This window comes from Somniosus microcephalus, chromosome 11, assembly GCF_052327205.1.
Source record: "Somniosus microcephalus isolate GS21.2 chromosome 11, FLI_Smic_1.0, whole genome shotgun sequence".
NCBI lineage: Eukaryota > Metazoa > Chordata > Chondrichthyes > Squaliformes > Somniosidae > Somniosus > Somniosus microcephalus.
In genome coordinates, this window is record NC_140997.1 from 2,781,826 (window position 1) to 2,800,853 (window position 19,028).

Consider the following 19,028-nt stretch of genomic DNA (forward strand, 5'->3'; position numbering starts at 1 on the left):
CTTAACCCTTGGAGTCCAGGTATCATTCTGGTAAACCTACGCTGCACTCCCTCCAAGGCCAATATATCCTTCCTAAGGTGTGGTGCCCAGAACTGCTCCCAGTGCTCCAGGTGTGGTCTAACCAGGGTTTTGTACAGCTGCAGCATAACTTCTACCCCCTTGTATTCTAGTCCTCTAGATATAAAGGCCAGCATTCCATTAGCCTTTTTGATTATTTTCTGTACCTGTTCATGACATTTTAATGATCGATGTACCTGGACCCCCAAGTCTCTTTGGACCTCCACTGTTTCTAGCTTTTCACCATTTAGAAAGTACCCTGTTCGATCCTTTTTAGGTCCAAAGTGGATGACCTCACATTTGCTTACATTGAAATCCAATACCAGTTTTGCCCATTCACTTAATCTATCGATATCCCTTTGTAATTTTATGCTTTAATCTACACTGCCTACCATGCCACCTATCTTTTTGTCATCAGCAAATTTGGATATATGACTTTCTATGCCATCATCTAAGTCGTTAATAAATACTGTGAATAGTTGAGGCCCCAACACAGATCCCTGCGGGACACCACTAGTCACATCCTGTCAATTTGAGTACCGGCCCATTATCCCTTTGTCTCCTGCCACTCAGCCAATTTCCTAATCAGGTCAATAATTTGCCCTCAATTCTGTGGGCTTCGACCTTAGATAAGTCTTTTATGTGGGACTTTATCAAATGCCTTCTGGAAGTTCATATAAATAACATCCATAGATGTTTCCCCTGTCCACTACTTTAGTCACCTCTTCAAAAAATTCAATCAGGTTTGTCAGGCATGACCTACCTTTCACAAATCCATGCTGGCTCTCTCTGACCAACTGAAAATTTGCAAGGTGTTCAGTCACCCTATCCTTAATTATAGACTCTAGCAATTTCCTGACAACAGATGTTAGACTAACTGGTCTATAATTCCCTGGTTTCACTCTCTGGCCATTCTTAAATAGCGGAGTGACATGCGCAATTTTCCAATCTAAAGGAACGGTTCCTGAATCGAGAGAACTTTGGAAGATTATAGTTCGGGCATCTGCAATGTGCTCACCGACTTCCTTTAAAACCCTGGGATGGAAACCATCTGGTCCTGGGGGTTTGTCACTCTTTAGTGCCATTATTTTCTTCATCACTGTTATTTTACTGAGTTACTGTCCCCGATTCAATATTAATTTTTTTGGGATCTCTGGCATGCTATCCTCTTCCTTTACTGTAAATACTGAAGCAAAGTAATTATTTAACATTTCCAGTATTTCCCCATTGTCATTGACAATATCACCACTTTGTTTTTTAGGGGCTAACATTGCTCCTGACACCCTCTTTTTCCTAATGTAACTGTAAAAATTCTTTGTATTGATTGATATCCCTTGCAAGTTTCTTTTCATGCTCCCTTTTTGTAGCACCATCTAATCCCACGCCCCTGCTCACTTCCCATACATCTGCCCAATGCAGCACATGTCCCTCCTATTCTGCAGTGAACGTCATTTCTCACTGACCAACCCGGGTGTAAAGCGCGCCGAGTTCTTTTGTAAAATCTTGGCTGATTCTCTGAGCCCTCCTCGACATCAGTGTCATCTGAGAATCTAACAAGCAGCATTAGGGTTGTAATGCCAATTTATTTATGTATTCAAGGATCAGGAGGAGTCTCAGCATGGACCCCTGGTACACTCCATCCAATACATCGTGCCCTTGTTCCTCATGTAACTACCCACTGCTTCCTTGCCTTTACCCAGTTAATTCACATCTGTCTTACCAATGCTCATTGACCTTAATTTGTAAAGAGGTCTCTCATGCAGCACTTTGTCAAAGGCTGTTTGGAAAGTCTACATACACCACATTTTGGGACATCACTTCAACAAAAAAAATCTCTGAGGTTGGTCAGCTCATTTCTGTCCTTTCCAAAGCTATGTTGATACCATTGTGTTTCCTGGGTAGAGTCCAATTCCTTGAATAAAGGGCAGATAACCTACCTACTTGAAGATGGTGTGGTTATGCTGAAAATGTTTTGATGCCGTGATTCTGAACAGGTCCCTCATCCCCGTAATGAATGCAATCAACACAGGAGGCACTTCAATCAGTCTGGTCAGTATGTGAACACAACAGCTCCCTCCTGAATCAATGGAGTTTTATGACTGGTGGAGTTGATGGTCTGCATGGAGCTGCACTAACAAGGTTTAACTGCCTCGAAAGCAAGCTGCTTGCTTGAGTTGCAGTTTCAAAGCAGCCTTACTGTGGAGACAGTAGCCAGACTGGCACTGGGTGGCTGGGAAGTGCAGATCTGGCAGTGACTTTCCTTGGAAGCTTGGGGGATGAGGAAACCTTATACTGAATGGGAATTCAAGGCTGGAACTATTGCGGTCAAACCACCTCTCTGGCACTGAAAATTAACTAACAAGTGTAGAGTCTCATTCCTCAGGTTTTAATTGTTGTTGGAGATATTAAAAATGTAAATTCTTAAATGTTTTTACTTTTCCCTCTTAATTCAACCTTTCTTTCCTTTTCTCTAGCTGATTTGACATTGAATTCATCCACCCTAATTTACACTTCCTGCTCAGTCCTTGTGCTGTTAATTTCACAATCCTTCAATCTGATTGGTTAAGGAGATACCCTGTTGCGTGCCTTGTTCACTCGGGTCCCAGATGCCTGCCCGGAGCGACGTTATCAGCTCGCACTTTCAGCAACCTGCCACGCAATAATTTTAAAAACCTAAATGTGCAAGGGGGCAAGTCTACGGGTAGATGTAGTGAGACGCCTTGTCACTGCAAAACTTGGCTCTACTTCCACAGCCTAACCACAATGCGACAACTGCCACAGCACCTCCACCGTGACAACGGTTGGGTTACTGCCATGTCACCTTCACCCAGCGTGTTATCTTTGATTAACCTATTGTAATTTTTCCTGGAATTTGTCTCCACTCCTCTCTGAAGTGTTGCCTCACGTGGAGGTATGAGCTCCTGGCCATCAGCAACGTTCACCCAACTGGCCACTCTGCCCGAGCCAGAGAATGCTGGCAGGCTGCTTAGCAACAGGGGATTGCACGTTTCAGCAAGAGCCATCGGGTACAGGAATCCTGCTCATTCTAACCCTCCCTTGTCCAGAGGTACAGCTGCCTTGGTTGAAATGAGCTAACAGCACACATACATCGGTGCGGTGCATGACCCAGTATACACACCAGATAAGCCAGCGGTGGAGCTGTTCACTGTGAAGATTCTATTCAGCTCTGGGCTTGCTGAGTGAAAAACTGATGCATCAAAGGCACAAAAACCCAGGACCTTGTCTACATTTTGTAATGTCAACACGAGAGTTATGACAAAGATGTACTTTTATACAGCACTTTATTACTTCTTCTAGAAACATCTCAAAGTGCTTCACATACATCCAGTTACTCTGACGTGCAGTGACTTGTGTGGGCAAGTGGGATCCCAGAACCAGCAATGAGATATGTAAGTGAATGTGTTTTTGGTGGTGCTGGTTCAGGGAGAAAGCAGCGAGAGCGCTCCCTGCTCCGCAGAGAGTGGTATGGGATCATTCAGCTGCCCATGAGGCAGTGCTCCCTCAGCACTGCACTGCCGAAGCTCAAACTACTGGTGAGGGAGCCCCGACCCACAGCCTTCTGCCTGAGGCAACACTGACCAACTGTGACACACAAATTACTGCTCAAAAAAGAGGCGAGAAAGATTTGGTATTTTATACCTACAACCCCGACATGCTTTAATTACAGAACTATTGAGCATTACGTGAAAAGTTCAAATCATTCCGCTCCATCTAAAGCACAAATATTCAGAAAATATTATACGTTCATTAAATTATGAGGAATATGATTCAAATCATTGACCAAATAGAAAATTTATATAATAAAAGCCTGGAAACAAAAAAAGTCATTATAGTTTACAATAATTATTCATATTCAAAGGCGGAACATCACATACACAACATGGCCCCTGAACATGAATTAACTCCAAATGCAACTCATATATTAGAATTTAAATAACAGACTGAACTACAGGCTAGCTTTAACCAGTAAGTAATCGGACAAGAATAAAAAAAAATAAAACCAAAAAGAACAGTGTGTGTGGTTTAATATATTGCATTACTTGCTTCAGATCGGTTTTATAGTCCAGCCCGTCTCTGACCCAATCGGGATCTTTATACCATGTGACCAGTCAGAATGATTACTATCTGGACAAAATGTGCAGGTGGGAAGATTTTTTTGGGGAGGGAGAGATTTCCTTCATCTTAATCACTCTCAAAATGTGGGTTCTGAGATCAGTGTGGGATATCGGAGTACAAGGGCTTAACGCTCTTTGTCCGAAATTCCTCTCTCCACAATGAGATGTTAAACCCGTTTAAGATAAATGGGGTTACCGCCTTTAACAAAATACTGGAGGGAGGTTTCAAATGCGCTAAATGTGTGTACACTGTTCTCTCTAATTTCAGGACCACACACAGTTACCACTGCAATTACAGGCGACGGGTTTTCCTGGTGGGAGAAGAGGAAGGAATAGGAGGTGAATTTTATTAAACAATCCGCACTTGCTCACTGACAGAGCACTCACTGTAAACTGCTGCGACTGAAGTTTGCTCAGTTCTCACTGGACTGCAGTCGTGTCCAAGTGTATCAGATCTATACACGTGGTGAAGCACTACACATGAAATGACATCAAAAAATGCAGTTCACACACAAAAGAAACGTGTTCACGGAGCAGACTTGGAAAGGACTCCCGGGTTAAGACAGCAAGCTATGGATGCTGTGTGTAAACATTCAAACTGCTGATTTGTACAGTAAACCCATAAACTGCACCCCAATACGATGCAGAACAGTATAATCCATTTCACAACTTACACTCCCACCAGAGAGAGAGTACCCAAGGGGAGGAGACACTGCTAGATTGGGAGTGGTATTGGCTGATCACAACCCACATGCACCAGGTAACTGCACAAAGTGCTAAAAACATGCGCTGACCCATGGCGCTTTAACATTACAGTTACATTTTTGGGAAAGCGATGAGCCTTTGAATTCCTGTTGCCCCTCTCCCCGTAAACTTTCTCACCCAGTGCCATTACAGGGCTGATCAATATAAAGGCAGCTCACAAGACCCACAGATAGCCGGGTCCCCACCATTGCAACAAGGAATCCTATTTGTGTGCAGTGAGGCAGCCCTGTGTGTTAAACAGCTGGTCTCTGGCAAGGTGAAGCACCGGAACATCTTCACCAAACTGTAAAAGCTGAATCACTGTCCGGCTCGCTTTTCCCAGTTCTATCCTTTTGAAGTCTTGTCACCTGCCACTTGTACAGTACTAATCTACATCGGGGGGAGAGAGAAGGTGAACAAAGACCCACAGGTTTTACATCACACGGTACGCACTGCTGTCACCCAGTAAAAGCAAGTCAGTCATCAATCTTTCAAAACAAGTGCGGTGATCGCACAGCAAACACCTCCTGTGGACCAGTGGCTGCGGCCGCTGTCGAAGGGCAGGTTACTCCTCCCAAAGCTTTTGTGGTTTAACAGGGAACTAACCTGGTTAGTTCCTGATCCGTCAATAAGTTTAAGATTTAATGAAGCAGGGACCTTCGACCGGGACAGAAGTGGCTGGGAGGCGTCCTTGGCGGTGAAGATATTGACAGGCTGATACAATACTGGCAAATACAGCAGAGAACACGAGGCCCCAGCTCCTGGGGCTCCACCAGGTCAGGGTTCAGAGGCAGTAGTTTCACCTTGTGTACTGGGGTGAAAAGGGGAAGTGACAAGATGAGATAGCGATAATGGGTGGTTGATATTCCAGCAGTGGCAGCCCATAGCTGGGCCCTAAACATCCACTGTAACCAGGGTTACACTGTGGTCAGAGGGTCACTGGAAGCCTGACTGAAGGCCACTCCTTTAGTTCCAGCAGCCAGCGAGCTCCTGGGTGGGTCAGATGCTGCTGAAGGCAAGCAGCCAATAGGCAGAGCCCTAGGTACAGGAGGTCTGAGCGCTCAGCTCAACCTGCAGACCAACACTTCCCCACCAGTCTTACACTGGAGACCCAGAATGATCGATCCACAGCTCAGACTGGAACTTCAAACCAAGGAGGGAAAATAAAAATAAAACACACACACACCAAAGAACATCGGAAGAGTTTTGCTGCATGTATTCCAAAAATCACATTTTATGAGAGTCACTTTTACATTTGAGTGTGTGTGTGACTGGCTCTGTGGTGTAGTGGACAGTATGTCATTGTTCCATTAAATACACATCGCCATGCAGTCTGGGGAAACCCGCCAGTCTTTGAGCATTGCACGGCCCCTTGACGTGTACATGAACCCAGAGTGTTAGATTCTCCCCTCCCCGAGAACACGGACTGCGATCGAGTTCGGCTCGAGGGGCAGTGACCACTCCCTTGGCCCGCGCCTGGGTGGCTCTTCTCTATGGGTGACCCTACATTCGAGACGGAGTGGGGCGGGGCGCTGGCTACACACGAGTCCAAACATGCCCGCCCCAAATGTCCGAACATTTTCCCCACAGGGCCGCTGGATAATGACCAAGAGAAAGCTGGGCCGAGTTTGCCCCTCGCTAACCCGGGGGTGCCAAGGCTGATTGTTGCACTTATTGCCACCTCAGCCTAGGGATTGAGCCAGCTACTGACAGGTGAAGCATCAGGCGAGTCCCCCTCCCCGGGTATGATTTCTGTTGCTTTGAACGGGTTTCTCATCCCCTCCCCTGACAACAATTTTGTTTGCAGACACGGAGAGCCCTGGAAGTGTCTCACTGGAGTTACACAAGTACCAGGTGTAATTCTAACCCTCCCAGTGCAAACACACACACACACACATATATATGTACAGAAAATTTACAGAAGTTACACGACAGCAGACGGGGCACTTTCAAATCCAGTCACGTGTACGAGTGTGCAGGACTGAGCACGGCCAAGTACCTCAAACCCCGCTGCCTGACACCTTGGCCAGTGACCAATGGCTAAAGGCAGACTCTGGGCGTGTGTCCTGTGCTGCCATTGGAGTCACAGCGGAAAACAAAATGCTGCAGCTTGCAAAGTGAACATCTGGCCACTTCCAGACGCTTACACGCCCGACTCCATGACTGAAAACTAGTGCGGAGTAGGTACAAATTTTAGTGAGCGAGTATTGCACCATTACTGAAATGGTTTGAGATACTTTAATCATTTAAGGGAAGGGGGAAGCAGCAAAGTAACTTGCTGGTTTAAGCGTACGTTAATTCAGTGCCTCACACAGTGACAAACCCCAGCTCATTCAGATTAACATTTTCAGCCAAGCAAAATGCACCGACTGCCCAAGACCAAAAATTTATTTCAATCCTTTTGGTTCCGGGCAACAACTTAACAGCAGCCTGCTGTAGAACGGACTCAGAATGGGCAAACAATGATATAAAACACATGTACAGAACGCTATCGCACCACACGGGCTGGCTCGATAAGAACAGGTCAATTAATTACAAAACTTCATCTTCTGTTTAGAGTGTGTAGTTTGATCAACCAGGACCAACTGAGAGATCGGGTCATACAGTTAGATCAATAGAGTCACTCTGGGAAAGTAAGTCACCGCTTAAAAAAGGGAATTCCTTTGTGTTTCTCTGCACACCGACCCCTCAGTACCACTATATACCCCTGCCATCCATACTAATGAGACGCAGCAATGCTGCAGGTGGCAGAGGCCAAGTGAAAGCACGAACAGAAGTGGAAATTTACACAGCTCAAATAATTTAAAACAGCAAAACAAAAACTAAAGGTAATATCGCAAAGGTCAGGCCCTGTGTAAAAGGAGGGCTCCATGGAACTGGAATGGGGGGTTGTGGGGAGCACGCACGGATCGAGTGAAGCAGTTTTTAAACGCGTGATCTTTTTCTAAAATCGTCAATTATTCAGCAGCCTGGAACGAGAGCAGACGTTACACAGAAAGCGGCAAGGGGTCTTCTATCGGAGATATGATGATAGGCCTGCAGCACACAGAGCAGGCAAAGCAACCCGCAATCCCATTTACATTTACTTGGAAAGAAGGGGGGAAAAGGTTGTGAGCAAACCTGCGTGCCCCCCCGCCCCTACCACACACAAAGAGCGACTTTCTGGATGCCATAGGCTGTGTTTGTTTTAAACAGGGAAGGAAAGGGGGGGGGGGGGGCGCGAGAGGGGGGAAAGGGGAGAAAGATAGAGAATGGAGGCAAAGGGGATGGGGAGGGGAATGGGAAGGGGGAGGGGGGGGCTTTCTTTGCTGTGCTACAGCGCTGGACTGTGGAGCTCGAGTAGCTTGATTCGAAGCTTCTCCGTACGTGAGCGGAACTCCACTAGATGCCAGCGTTCTGTTGACTCTGGTACCGCCGTCGCCACACTTCCTGAATCTTTTTGCACCATTTGTGGGCGTTTCCACTGGGATCCATTAAGTAATATGTCCGGTTAGGCTGCAGAACAAAACAAAACAAAGTAAGTGCCGATGCACTAGCCTCATCATCTCGCTCACTGACACGCCACATTATAAAGACACACACTGCTTGCACATCCCTGAGGGAGAGAACTCCACACATCCTCAACAACGCTTCTTTGCTCTAAAGTGGCCTTATTCGCACTCCACGAGGTACTAAGTGCTGGGATCAGAATGTTTTACACAGAAGCACTCCCAGAGCACCACCACAATGAGGCCCAGAATGGAGGCCAAGGCTGGTCCATTCCTGCCACAGTTCCACACGGAACCCTGCTGTCTTAGAGTCACCAGGTGGCTCCAAATTTAAAACTGCTTTTATATCATCGGTGCTGCCGCCTCCAGACAGGTGGATCTGGTGCAGTCGACAATATTAAAGAGAGCATTCCAGGGGCCTTAGCCAATCTGTCAAGTTGGCTTGGGTCTTGTTGCTGCTGGCAGCACTGGGATGGCACGGAGAGCAATGTAACAGCAGCTTCAGGCATTCTGTAACACTGATGTGCAGACACACCATCCTGGACAGTAAAATGCACCTTAACTAAACACACACATCACACTGTTCTGGAGAAAAGATGCCACAATCTGATTCGGAAATATTGGCAGCAAATCCCCAACCACAAATTATTGTTATTAGATACGGGCTCAAAGCAAACTGTCCCATCAACAGACTTACAGTATGAACAAAAAAGGTTTTGAAGTTCTTGGCTTCTGGACGCAGCTCCTGTGACCATGGAATCTCCCCTTTCAGAACCTTGTTGACAGGATCCACGTAATAGAGGTGGGGGCCCTCGGTGAGGAGCAGCTGCCGGCGTCGAGCAAATAGACCCTGCACAACCAAATATCACCAATTAAACCGACCAGCTCGATTTATACCAACACAAAGCTGGCCTGGAACTGGGCACTGGCACCGCAAGTCACGGACACAAACCGCCATACACCCCCGGCATAGCCCACCCCGCGAGGCTCCGATCGCCGGGCAGGCCCACCCCGCGAGGCTCCGATCGCCGGGCAGGCCCACCCCGCGAGGCTCCGATAGACGGGCAGTCCCACCCTGCGAGGCTCCGATCGCCGGGCATAGCCCACCCCGCGAGGCTCCGATCGCCGGGCATAGCCCACCCCGCGACGCTCCGATCGCCGGGCAGGCCCACCCCGCGAGGCTCCGATCGCCGGGCAGGCCCACCCCGCGAGGCTCCGATCGCCGGGCAGGCCCACCCCGCGAGGCTCCGATCGCCGGGCAGGCCCACCCCGCGAGGCTCCGATCGCCGGGCAGGCCCACCCCGCGAGGCTCCGATCGCCGGGCAGGCCCACCCCGCGAGGCTCCGATCGCCGGGCAGGCCCACCCCGCGAGGCTCCGATCGCCGGGCAGGCCCACCCCGCGAGGCTCCGATCGCCGGGCAGGCCCACCCCGCGAGGCTCCGATCGCCGGGCAGGCCCACCCCGCGAGGCTCCGATTGCTGGTGCTGCATCACTCAGTCATCAGCTTTCCTGGCGAGCTGTGTACCGGTATTTTCCCAGGTCCCTTGTGTTGTGATTGAGTACTGTCGATATGAGATTCTGCTTCCATAGAAGATAGGAGCAGGAGTAGGCCATTCGGCCCCTCGAGCCTGTTCCGCCATTTACAGGAAACTTTGGTTTATCCGGAGGTTATATGTCCGGAATACTCGATCTAACGGCAAAAATCAGGAGCCGTTTTCTATAAGTTTTTTTCAGTTCTCGTTGCTTTTTTTCTTCCCAGTCAGGCACTGCAAGGTCTGAAGCTAGAGACGCTTGCAGCTGCAGCCGACTGTTTTGAAGCTGTTGCTAAGGTTGATTCACACGGAGCTTTTCAGTTCCGTATCTCTCAACATTAACGCTGGTATGTCCGGCACTTTTGATGGTACGGCACCAGCTCAGTCCCGTCAGTGCCGGATATCAGAAAGTTTCCTGTAATGAGATCATGGCTGATCATCCAAATTGTGTACCCGGTCCCTGCCTTCTCCCCATACCCCTTGATCCCTTTAGCCTTAAGAAACATATCTAACTCCTTCGTGAATATATTGAATAAACTGGCCTCTACTGCCTTCTGTGGTAGAGAATTCCACAGGTTCACCACTCTCTGGGTGAAGAAATTCCTCCTCATTTCTGTCCTAAATGGCTTACCCCTTATCCTTAGACTGTGACCCCTGGTTCTGGACTCCCCGGCCATCGGGAACATCCTTCCTGCATCTAGTCTGTCTAGTCCTGTGAGAATTTTATAAGTTTCAATGAGATCCCCTCTCGTTCTTCTAAACTCCAGTGAGTATAAGCCCAATCGACCCAATCTCTCCTCATACGTCATTCCTGCCATCCCAGGTATCAGCCTGGTGAATCTTCGCTGAACTCCCTCCATGGCAAGAACATCCTTCCTCAGATAAGGCGACCAAAACTGCACACAATACTCAAGGTGTGGTCTCACCAAGGCCCTGTACAACTGCAGCAAGACATCCTTGCTCCTGTACTCGAACCCTCTCGCTACGAAGGCCAACATACCATTTGCCTTCTTAACCGCCTACTGCACCTGCATGCTTACCTTCAGCGACTGGTGCACAAGGACACCCAGGTCTCGTTGCACTTCCCCTTCTCCCAATCTATTGCCGTTCAGATAATAATCTGCCTTCCTGTTTTTGCCACCAAAGTGGATAACCTCGCATTTATCCACAGATGCTGACGGACTGTATATTTCCAGCGTTGTGCTGTTTATTTCACTTCCTTCCCCTTATAGCCCTTCACTTCCCACTCCAGCATCTTCCACCCAGCACAGACCACTCCAACCTCAACCCCCTTGCGATTTTGCCGTAGTACAGGCATTTTGAAGACTTCACCTCGCCCAAATGAAAAAGGAATCAGAATTAAATTTAAACAGCTCTGCATTGATATAGCGCCTTATATAAGCACCTGTGGCAGCCATTTTACACGCAGCAAGATTCCACAAACAGTAACGGGATGAAAGAGCAGTCAGTTTGTGGTACTAGTTGAGGCAGAATGTTGGTCAGGACAGCAGGAACAGCACCTGCTCTCGGAATAACATCCGTCAAAATTGGCAGACGGAGTTTAATATCTCAACCATAGGAAGATAGGAGCAGGAGGAGGCCATTCAGACCCTTGAGCCTGCTCCGCAATTCAATCAGATCATGGCTGATTTGTGACCCAACTCCATCCACCCGCCTTTGCCCCCTTTTCCCTCAATGCATTTGGTTAACAAAAATCTATCAATCTCAGATTTAAAATTAAGAATTGATCGAGCATCAGCTGCTGTTTGGGGATCGGGCAGGGAAGGTGAGTTGAGGTCGAAGATCAGCCATGATCTTATTGAATGGCGGAGCAGGCTCGAGGGGCCGAATGGCCGACTCCTGTTCCTATTTCTTATGTTCTTATATTTGCAGAAGAGAGTTCCAAACTTCTCCCACCCTTTGTGTGTAGAAGTGTTTCCCATCTTCACTCCTGAAAGGTCTGGCTCTAATTTTTAGACTATATCCTAGTCCTAGACTCCCCAACAAGCGGAAGTAGTTTCTCTCTCTCTACCCCATCAGTTCCCCTTAATATCTTGGAAACTTCGATCAGATCACCCCATATCCTAAATTCCAGGGAATACAACCCTAATTCTGGGACAATGCCTGGGAATTAAACATACCAGGTTATTTAACGATCAGGAAGGACAGGCAGGAAGGAAGGGGAGGTGGGGTGGCTATGTTAATAAAGGAAGGAATCACTGTAATACAGAGAAATGATATTGGGTCAAAAGATCAGGATAATGAAACAGTTTGGGTGGAGGTAAGGAATAATAAGGGGAAAAAAACACTAGTGGGCCTAGTCTATAGGCCTCCAAACAGTTGCAACTCTGTTGCACGGAGTATCAATCAGGAAATAGTTGAGGCTTGTAATAAGGGAACATCTATAATTATGGGGGATTTTAACTCTCATATTAATTGGACAAATCAAATTGGGCAGGGCTGCCTTGAGGATGAGTTCATTGAGTGTATTAGGGATGGGTTTCTTGAGCAGTATGTAACTGAACCGACCAGGGGGCAAGCAACCTTAGATCTGGTCCTGTGTAATGAGACAGGATTAATTAAAAATGTCCTAGTAAAGGATCCCCTTGGAATGAGTGACCATAACATGGTTGAATTCCATATTCAATTAGAGGGTGAGGAGGTTGGATCTCAAACAAGCGTGCTAAGCTTGAATAAAGGAGACTATGAAGGTATGAGAGCGGAATTGAGTAGAGTGGATTGGGAAAATAGATTAAAGGGTAAGACGATACATGATCAGTGGTGTACATTTAAGGAGTTATTTTACAACTTCCAAAAAAAATATATTCCACTGAGAAGAAAAGGGTGTAAAAGAAAAGACAGCCATCCGTGGCTAAGTAAAGAAATTAAGGATAGTATTCGACTAAAAACAAGGGCATATAAGGTAGCCAAATCTAGTGGGAGGATAGAGGATTGGGAAAACTTTAAAAGACAGCAAAAAATAACAAAAAGATTGATTAAGGGAAGATAGATTATGAAAGTAAATTAGCAAAAGATATAAAAACAGATAGTAAGAGTTTTTATAGTTATATAAAAAGAAAAAGGGTGGCTAAAGTAAATGTTGGTCCCTTAGAGGATGAGACCGGGAAATTAATGGTGGGAAATATGGAGATGGCAAAAACACTGAATGAATATTTTACATCAGTCTTTACAGTAGAAGACACCAAGAATATCCCAACACTGGACAAACAGGGGGCTATGGGGGGGGGGGGGGGGGGAAGAGGAGCTAAACACGATCAAAATCACTAAGGAAGTGGTACTCGGTAAAATAATGGGACTCAAGGCGGATAAATCACCTGGACCTGATGGCTTACATCCTAGGGTCTTGAGGGAAGTGGCGGTAGGGATTGTGGATGCATTGGTAATAATTTTCCAAAACTCCCTGGGCTCGGCAGACTGGAAAACTGCTAATGTAACACCCTTATTTAAAAAGGGCAGTAGACAGAAGGCTGGAAACTATAGACCGGTTAGCCTAACATCTGTGGTAGGTAAAATTTTGGAGTCCATTATTAAGGAGACAGTAACAGGACATTTGGATAATCATAATTTAATAGGACAAAGTCAGCATGGTTTTATGAAGGGGAAGTCATGTTTGACAAATTTGCTGGAGTTCTTTGAGGAAGTAACATATAGGGTGGATAAAGGGGAACCAGTGGACGTAGTGTATTTAGACTTCCAAAAGGCATTTGACAAGGTGCCACACAAAAGATTATTGCTTAAGATAAAAAATCACGGGATTGGGGGTAATATTCTGGCATGGATAGAGGATTGGCTATCTAAGAGAAGGCAGAGAGTTGGGATAAATGGTTCATTCTCAGACTGGCAATCAGTAACTAGTGGTGTTCCGCAGGGGTCAGTGCTGGGTCCCCAACTCTTTACAATCTATATTAACGATTTGGAGGAGGGGACCGAGTGTAACATATCAAAGTTTGCAGATGATACTAAGATGGGAGGGAAAGTAGTGAGTGAGGAGGACATAAAAAACCTGCAAGGGGACATAGACAGGCTAAGTGGGCAGAGATTTGGCAGATGGAATACAATACTGGAAAGTGTGAGGTTATGCACTTTGGCAGGAAAAATCGTAGAACAAGTTATTATCTTAATGGCAAGAAACTGGAAAGTACTGAAGTACAAAGGGATCTGGGGGTCCTGGTGCACGAAACTCAAAAGGTTAGTATGCAGGTGCAGCAAGTGATTAAGAAGGCCAATGGAATGTTGGCTTTCATTGCTAGGGGGATAGAATATAAAAATACGGAGGTATTGCTTCAGTTGTACAAGGTATTGGTGAGACTGCACCTGGAATACTGCGTACAGTTTTGGTGTCCATACTTAAGAAAGGACATACTTGCTCTCGAGTCAGTACAAAGAAGGTTCACTCGGTTAATCCCGGGGATGAGGGGATGGACATATGAGGAGAGGTTGAGTAGATTGGGACTCTACTCATTGGAGTTCAGAAAAATGAGAGGCGATCTTATTGAAACATATAAGATTGTGAAGGGGTTGGATCGGGTGGATGCGGCGAAGATGTTCCTGATGATGGGTGAAACTAGAACTAGGGGGCATAGTCTTAGAAGAAGGGGCTGCTCTTTCAAAACGGAGATGAGGAGGAACTACTTCACTGAGGGTGGTAGGTCCATGGAATATGCTGCCCCAAAAAGCTGTAGAAGCTACATCATTACATAAATTTAAAACAGAAATAGACAGCTTCCTAGAAGTAAAGGGAATTAAGGGTTACGGGGAGCGGGCAGGAATTTGGACATGAGTCTAGGTTCGGATCGGTCATGGCCCTGTGGGTAGCGGAGCGGGCCCAGGGGCCGTGTAGCCTGATCCTGCTCCTATTTCGTGTGTCTAATTCTGTTAGATTCAGGAGATGGTTCTGTGATAGTAGATTGGCGGTTAGGATCAGATCAGCCATGATCTTATTGAATGGCGGAGCAGGCTCGAGGGGTTGATTGGCCTACTCCTGCTCCTATTTCTTATGTTATGTTCTTAATTTGTGTAATCTCACCTCATAATTTAACCCTTGAAGTCCAGGTATCATTCTGGTAAACCTACGCTGCACTCCCTCCAAGGCCAATATATCCTTCCTAAGGTGTGGTGCCCAGAACTGCTCACAGTGCTCCAGGTGTGATCTAACCAGGGCTTTGTACAGCTGCAGCATAACTTCTACCCCCTTGTACTCTAGTCTTCTAGATATAAAGGCCAGCATTCTATCAGCCCCCAACAGAGTGGCGCCCCCGACAGTCAGCCTAGATTATGGGCTCAAGTCCTGAAGTGAATCTAATGTGTTTGGGAACTTAGAATCAGGCAGGAGAGCAGAACTGAACAGCCAAACCTCGCCGCGGGTCCATTCAGATGTACAGGATGTCTAGGACCATCCCCAGCATCACCAACACAGGTACAAGCAGCACTCCTGGTGATGGAGAATAGCTGCCTTGCTGCAGTCCAGTAATATTCGCAATTCGTGACAGGGTCCATTAAATAACCCGAAGGCAGTGAATTGTGAAATATGGTTCCACAGCTGCCCTCCGATTCCTCACTCAGGCAGCCAGTTGTAGTGAGGTCAGACACAGTGCTGGCAGGGTATGTGTGTGAATACAGAGCGTCACACACAGCAAGCACCAACCTTCCCTCACCCGAGATCCACACCGGGAGTATTGTGTACAGTTTTGGTCTCCTTACCTAAGGAAGGATATACTTGCCATAGAGGGAGTGCAACGAAGGTTCACCAGACTGATTCCTGGGATGGGGGGATTGTCCTATGAGGAGAGATTGAGTAGACTAGGCCTATATTCCCTAGAGTTTAGAAGAATGAGAGGTGATCTCATTGAAACATACAAAATTCTTACAGGGCTTGACAGGGTAGATGCAGGGAGGATGTTTTCCCCTGGCTCGGGAGTCTAGAACCAGGGGTCACAGCCTCAGAATAAGGGGTCGGCCATTTAGGACTGAGATGAGGAGAAATTTCTTCACTCATAGATACATAGAAGATAGGAGCAGGAGTAGGCCATTCGGCCCTTCGTGCCTGCTCCGCCATTTAATGAGATCATGGCTGATCCTTTAATTCAGTATCCCGTCCCCGCCTTCTCTCCGTAACCCTTAACCCCTTTTGCCCGTAGAAATATATCTAATTCCCTCTTAAATATATTTAATGAGCTGGCGTACACTGCCCTCTGTGGCAATGAGTTCCACAGGTTCACCACTCTCTGAGTGAAGAAATTCCCCCTCATCTCTGTCCTAAATGGTTTAGCCCTTATCCTTAAATTATGTCCTCTAGTTCTGTTCTCACCCGCCAAGGGAAACATTCCTTCTGCATCCAGTCTGTCTAGACCTGTCAGAATTTTATACACTTCTATGAGGTCCCCTCTCAATCTTCTAAACTCCAGTGTGTACATCCCTAAACTACATAGTCTCTCCTCATAGGTCATTCCCGCCATTCCTGGTATCAGCCTGGTGAATCGCCGCTGCACCCCCTCCATGGCAAGAACATCCTTCCTCAGATGAGGCGACCAAAACTGTACACAGTACTCGAGGTGTGGTCTCACCAGTGCCCTGTACAGCTGCAGCAAGGTATCCCTGTTCCTGTATTCTAACCCTTTTGCTATGAAGGCCAGCATACCGTTTGCCTTCTTGACCGCCTGTTGCACCTGCATGCTCGCCTTCAGTGACTGGTGTACAAGAACACCCAGGTCTCTCTGTACTTCCCCCTCTCCCAATCTATTGCCATTTAAATAATAATTTGCCCTCCCGTTCCTGCACCCAAGGTGGATAACTTCGCACTTGTCCACATTATAGTGCATCTGCCATTTATCCGCCCAATCGCCCAGTCTGTCCAAATCGCTCTGGAGCTTCCTGGTCTCTTCCTCTGAGCCCACCCCACCTCCTAGTTTAGTGTCGTCTGCAAATTTGGAAATGCTGCATCCGACTCCCTGATCCAGGTCATTAATGTAAATTGTGAACAGCTGGGGGCCCAGGACAGATCCCTGTGGTACCCCACTTGTTACTGCCTGCCATTCAGAAAATGAGCCGTTTATTCCAACTCTCTGTTTTCTATCTGACAGCCAGTTCCCTATCCACGCCAAAACTTTCCCCTTTATCCCATGAGCCTCAATTTTCCATGCTAATCTTTTATGTGGGACCTTATCGAAGGCCTTTTGGAAGTCCAGGTACACCACATCTACTGGCTCTCCCCCATCTATTCTACCAGTTACTCCCTCAAAAAATTCCAATAGATTAGTCAAGCACGATTTACCCTTTGTAAATCCATGTTGACTCTGTCCTATCCTGTCCCCATTTGCTAAGTGCTCCGCTATTTCATCCTTAATGATGGACTCCAGCATTTTGCCCACAACTGATGTAAGGCTTACAGGTCTGTAATTACCTGCTTTTTCCCTACCCCCCTTTTTGAATAGTGGGGTAACGTTAGCTACCCTCCAATCCATCGGCACTGTTCCCGAGTCTAATGAATTCTGAAAAATCATCCTTAGTGCATCCGCTATCTCTAGGGCCACCTCCTTCAGTACCCTAGGATGCATGTTATCAGGCCCTGGGGATTTGTCCACCTTCAATCCCCTTAGCTTCCTTAACACCATATCCTTAGAGATATTGATTTGCGTCAGTTCCTCCTTTGCCAATGTCCCTATTTTTCCCGATATCCCAGGGAGGTTTTTTGTGTCTTCCTTCGTAAAGACTGACCCAAAGTATGCATTTAGTTGATCTGCCATTTCCTTATTTCCCATTATATATTCCCCCGTATCTGACTGCAATGGACCAACTTTGGTTTTCACCAGTCTTTTCCTTTTGATATATTTATAAAAGCTTTTGGAGTTAGTTTTTATATTTTCCGCCAGCTTGTTTTCGTAAGCTATTTTGCCCCTCTTGATCATGCCCTTTGCCTTCCGTTGCTCTATCTTAAACTGTTCCCAATCTTCCGCTCTGGCGCTTTTTTTGGCTATTTTATACGCCCTATCTTTGGATTTTATGCTGTCTCTAATTTCCCCTGTTATCCACGGTTGAGTCACCTTTTTAGATTTCCTTTTATGCCAGATTGGTATAAACAATTTTTGCAATTTTGTCATTCTATCTTTAAATGTTTGCCATTGTTTATCTACCTCCAGTCCTCTCAGGAACGTTGTCCAATCAGACCTACTCAGTTCCCGTCTCATGGCATCATAATTCCCCTTGTTTAAATTCAGGACCTTAGTCTCTGAGTCAATTTCTTCGCTCTCCATTTCGAGTGAGAAATCGATCATGTTATGATCGCTCTGACCCAAGGGTCCCCGTACAACAAGATTACTGATTAGTCCCTTCTCATTGCACAGTACCCAGTCCAATATAGCCTGTTCCCGAGTTGGTTCCTCGACATATTGATCCAGATAACCATCCCTTAAACACTCAAGGAATTCCTCCTCCTCATTATTTTTACTGATTAGGCTAGTCCAATCTATATGTAAGTTAAAGTCACCTATGATGACAGCTGTGCTCTTATTGCACGCTTCTCTAATTTCCCTCGTGATGCCCTCCCTAACCTCTATTTTACTATTTGGAGGCCTATATACCACTCCTATTAATGTTTTTCGCCCCTCGCTATTTCTTAGCTCCACCCATATAGATTCTGTATTAACTGAGTTAATATCCTTCCTTTCAATTGCATTTATCCCCTCTTTTACTAGCAATGCTACCCCTCCTCCCTTTCTTTTTTGTCGATCCTTCCTAAATACTGAATACCCCTGTATGTTAAGCTCCCAGCCCTGCTCACCCTGCAACCATGTTTCCGTAATCCCAATTAGATCATAATTATTAACCTCTATTTCCACAGCTAATTCATCTACCTTGTTCCTGATGCTTCTCGCATTAAGGTATAAAACCCTCAGGCTTTTTTTATGCTCACATTTTTTATGAATTAGTTTGGCCCTTTGTTTTTTGTTCCTCACCCTTTTACCATTTATTTCTGTCTGCCTTTCACTTTCCTCTATTTCACTACATAGGTTTCTAGCCCCCTGCCATACTAGTTTAAATGCTCCCGAACTGCT

General features: G+C 46.5%; 1 protein-coding gene across 1 annotated transcript in view; it reads right to left on the reverse strand.

Moving 5' to 3' along the window:
• Window positions 1-3,702: 3,702 nt before the first annotated feature.
• LOC147110261 (3-phosphoinositide-dependent protein kinase 1-like) overlaps window positions 3,703-19,028 on the reverse strand; it is a 122,034-nt gene continuing 106,708 nt past the window's right edge. Inside the window, exons 13-14 of the mRNA XM_086000045.1 lie at window positions 9,123-9,275; window positions 3,703-8,432 (exon numbers count right to left, since the gene is read on the reverse strand). Coding sequence (XP_085856171.1) covers window positions 8,319-8,432; window positions 9,123-9,275 — 267 coding nt within the window. The 3' untranslated portion in view covers window positions 3,703-8,318. The remainder of the gene's footprint in view (window positions 8,433-9,122; window positions 9,276-19,028) is intronic.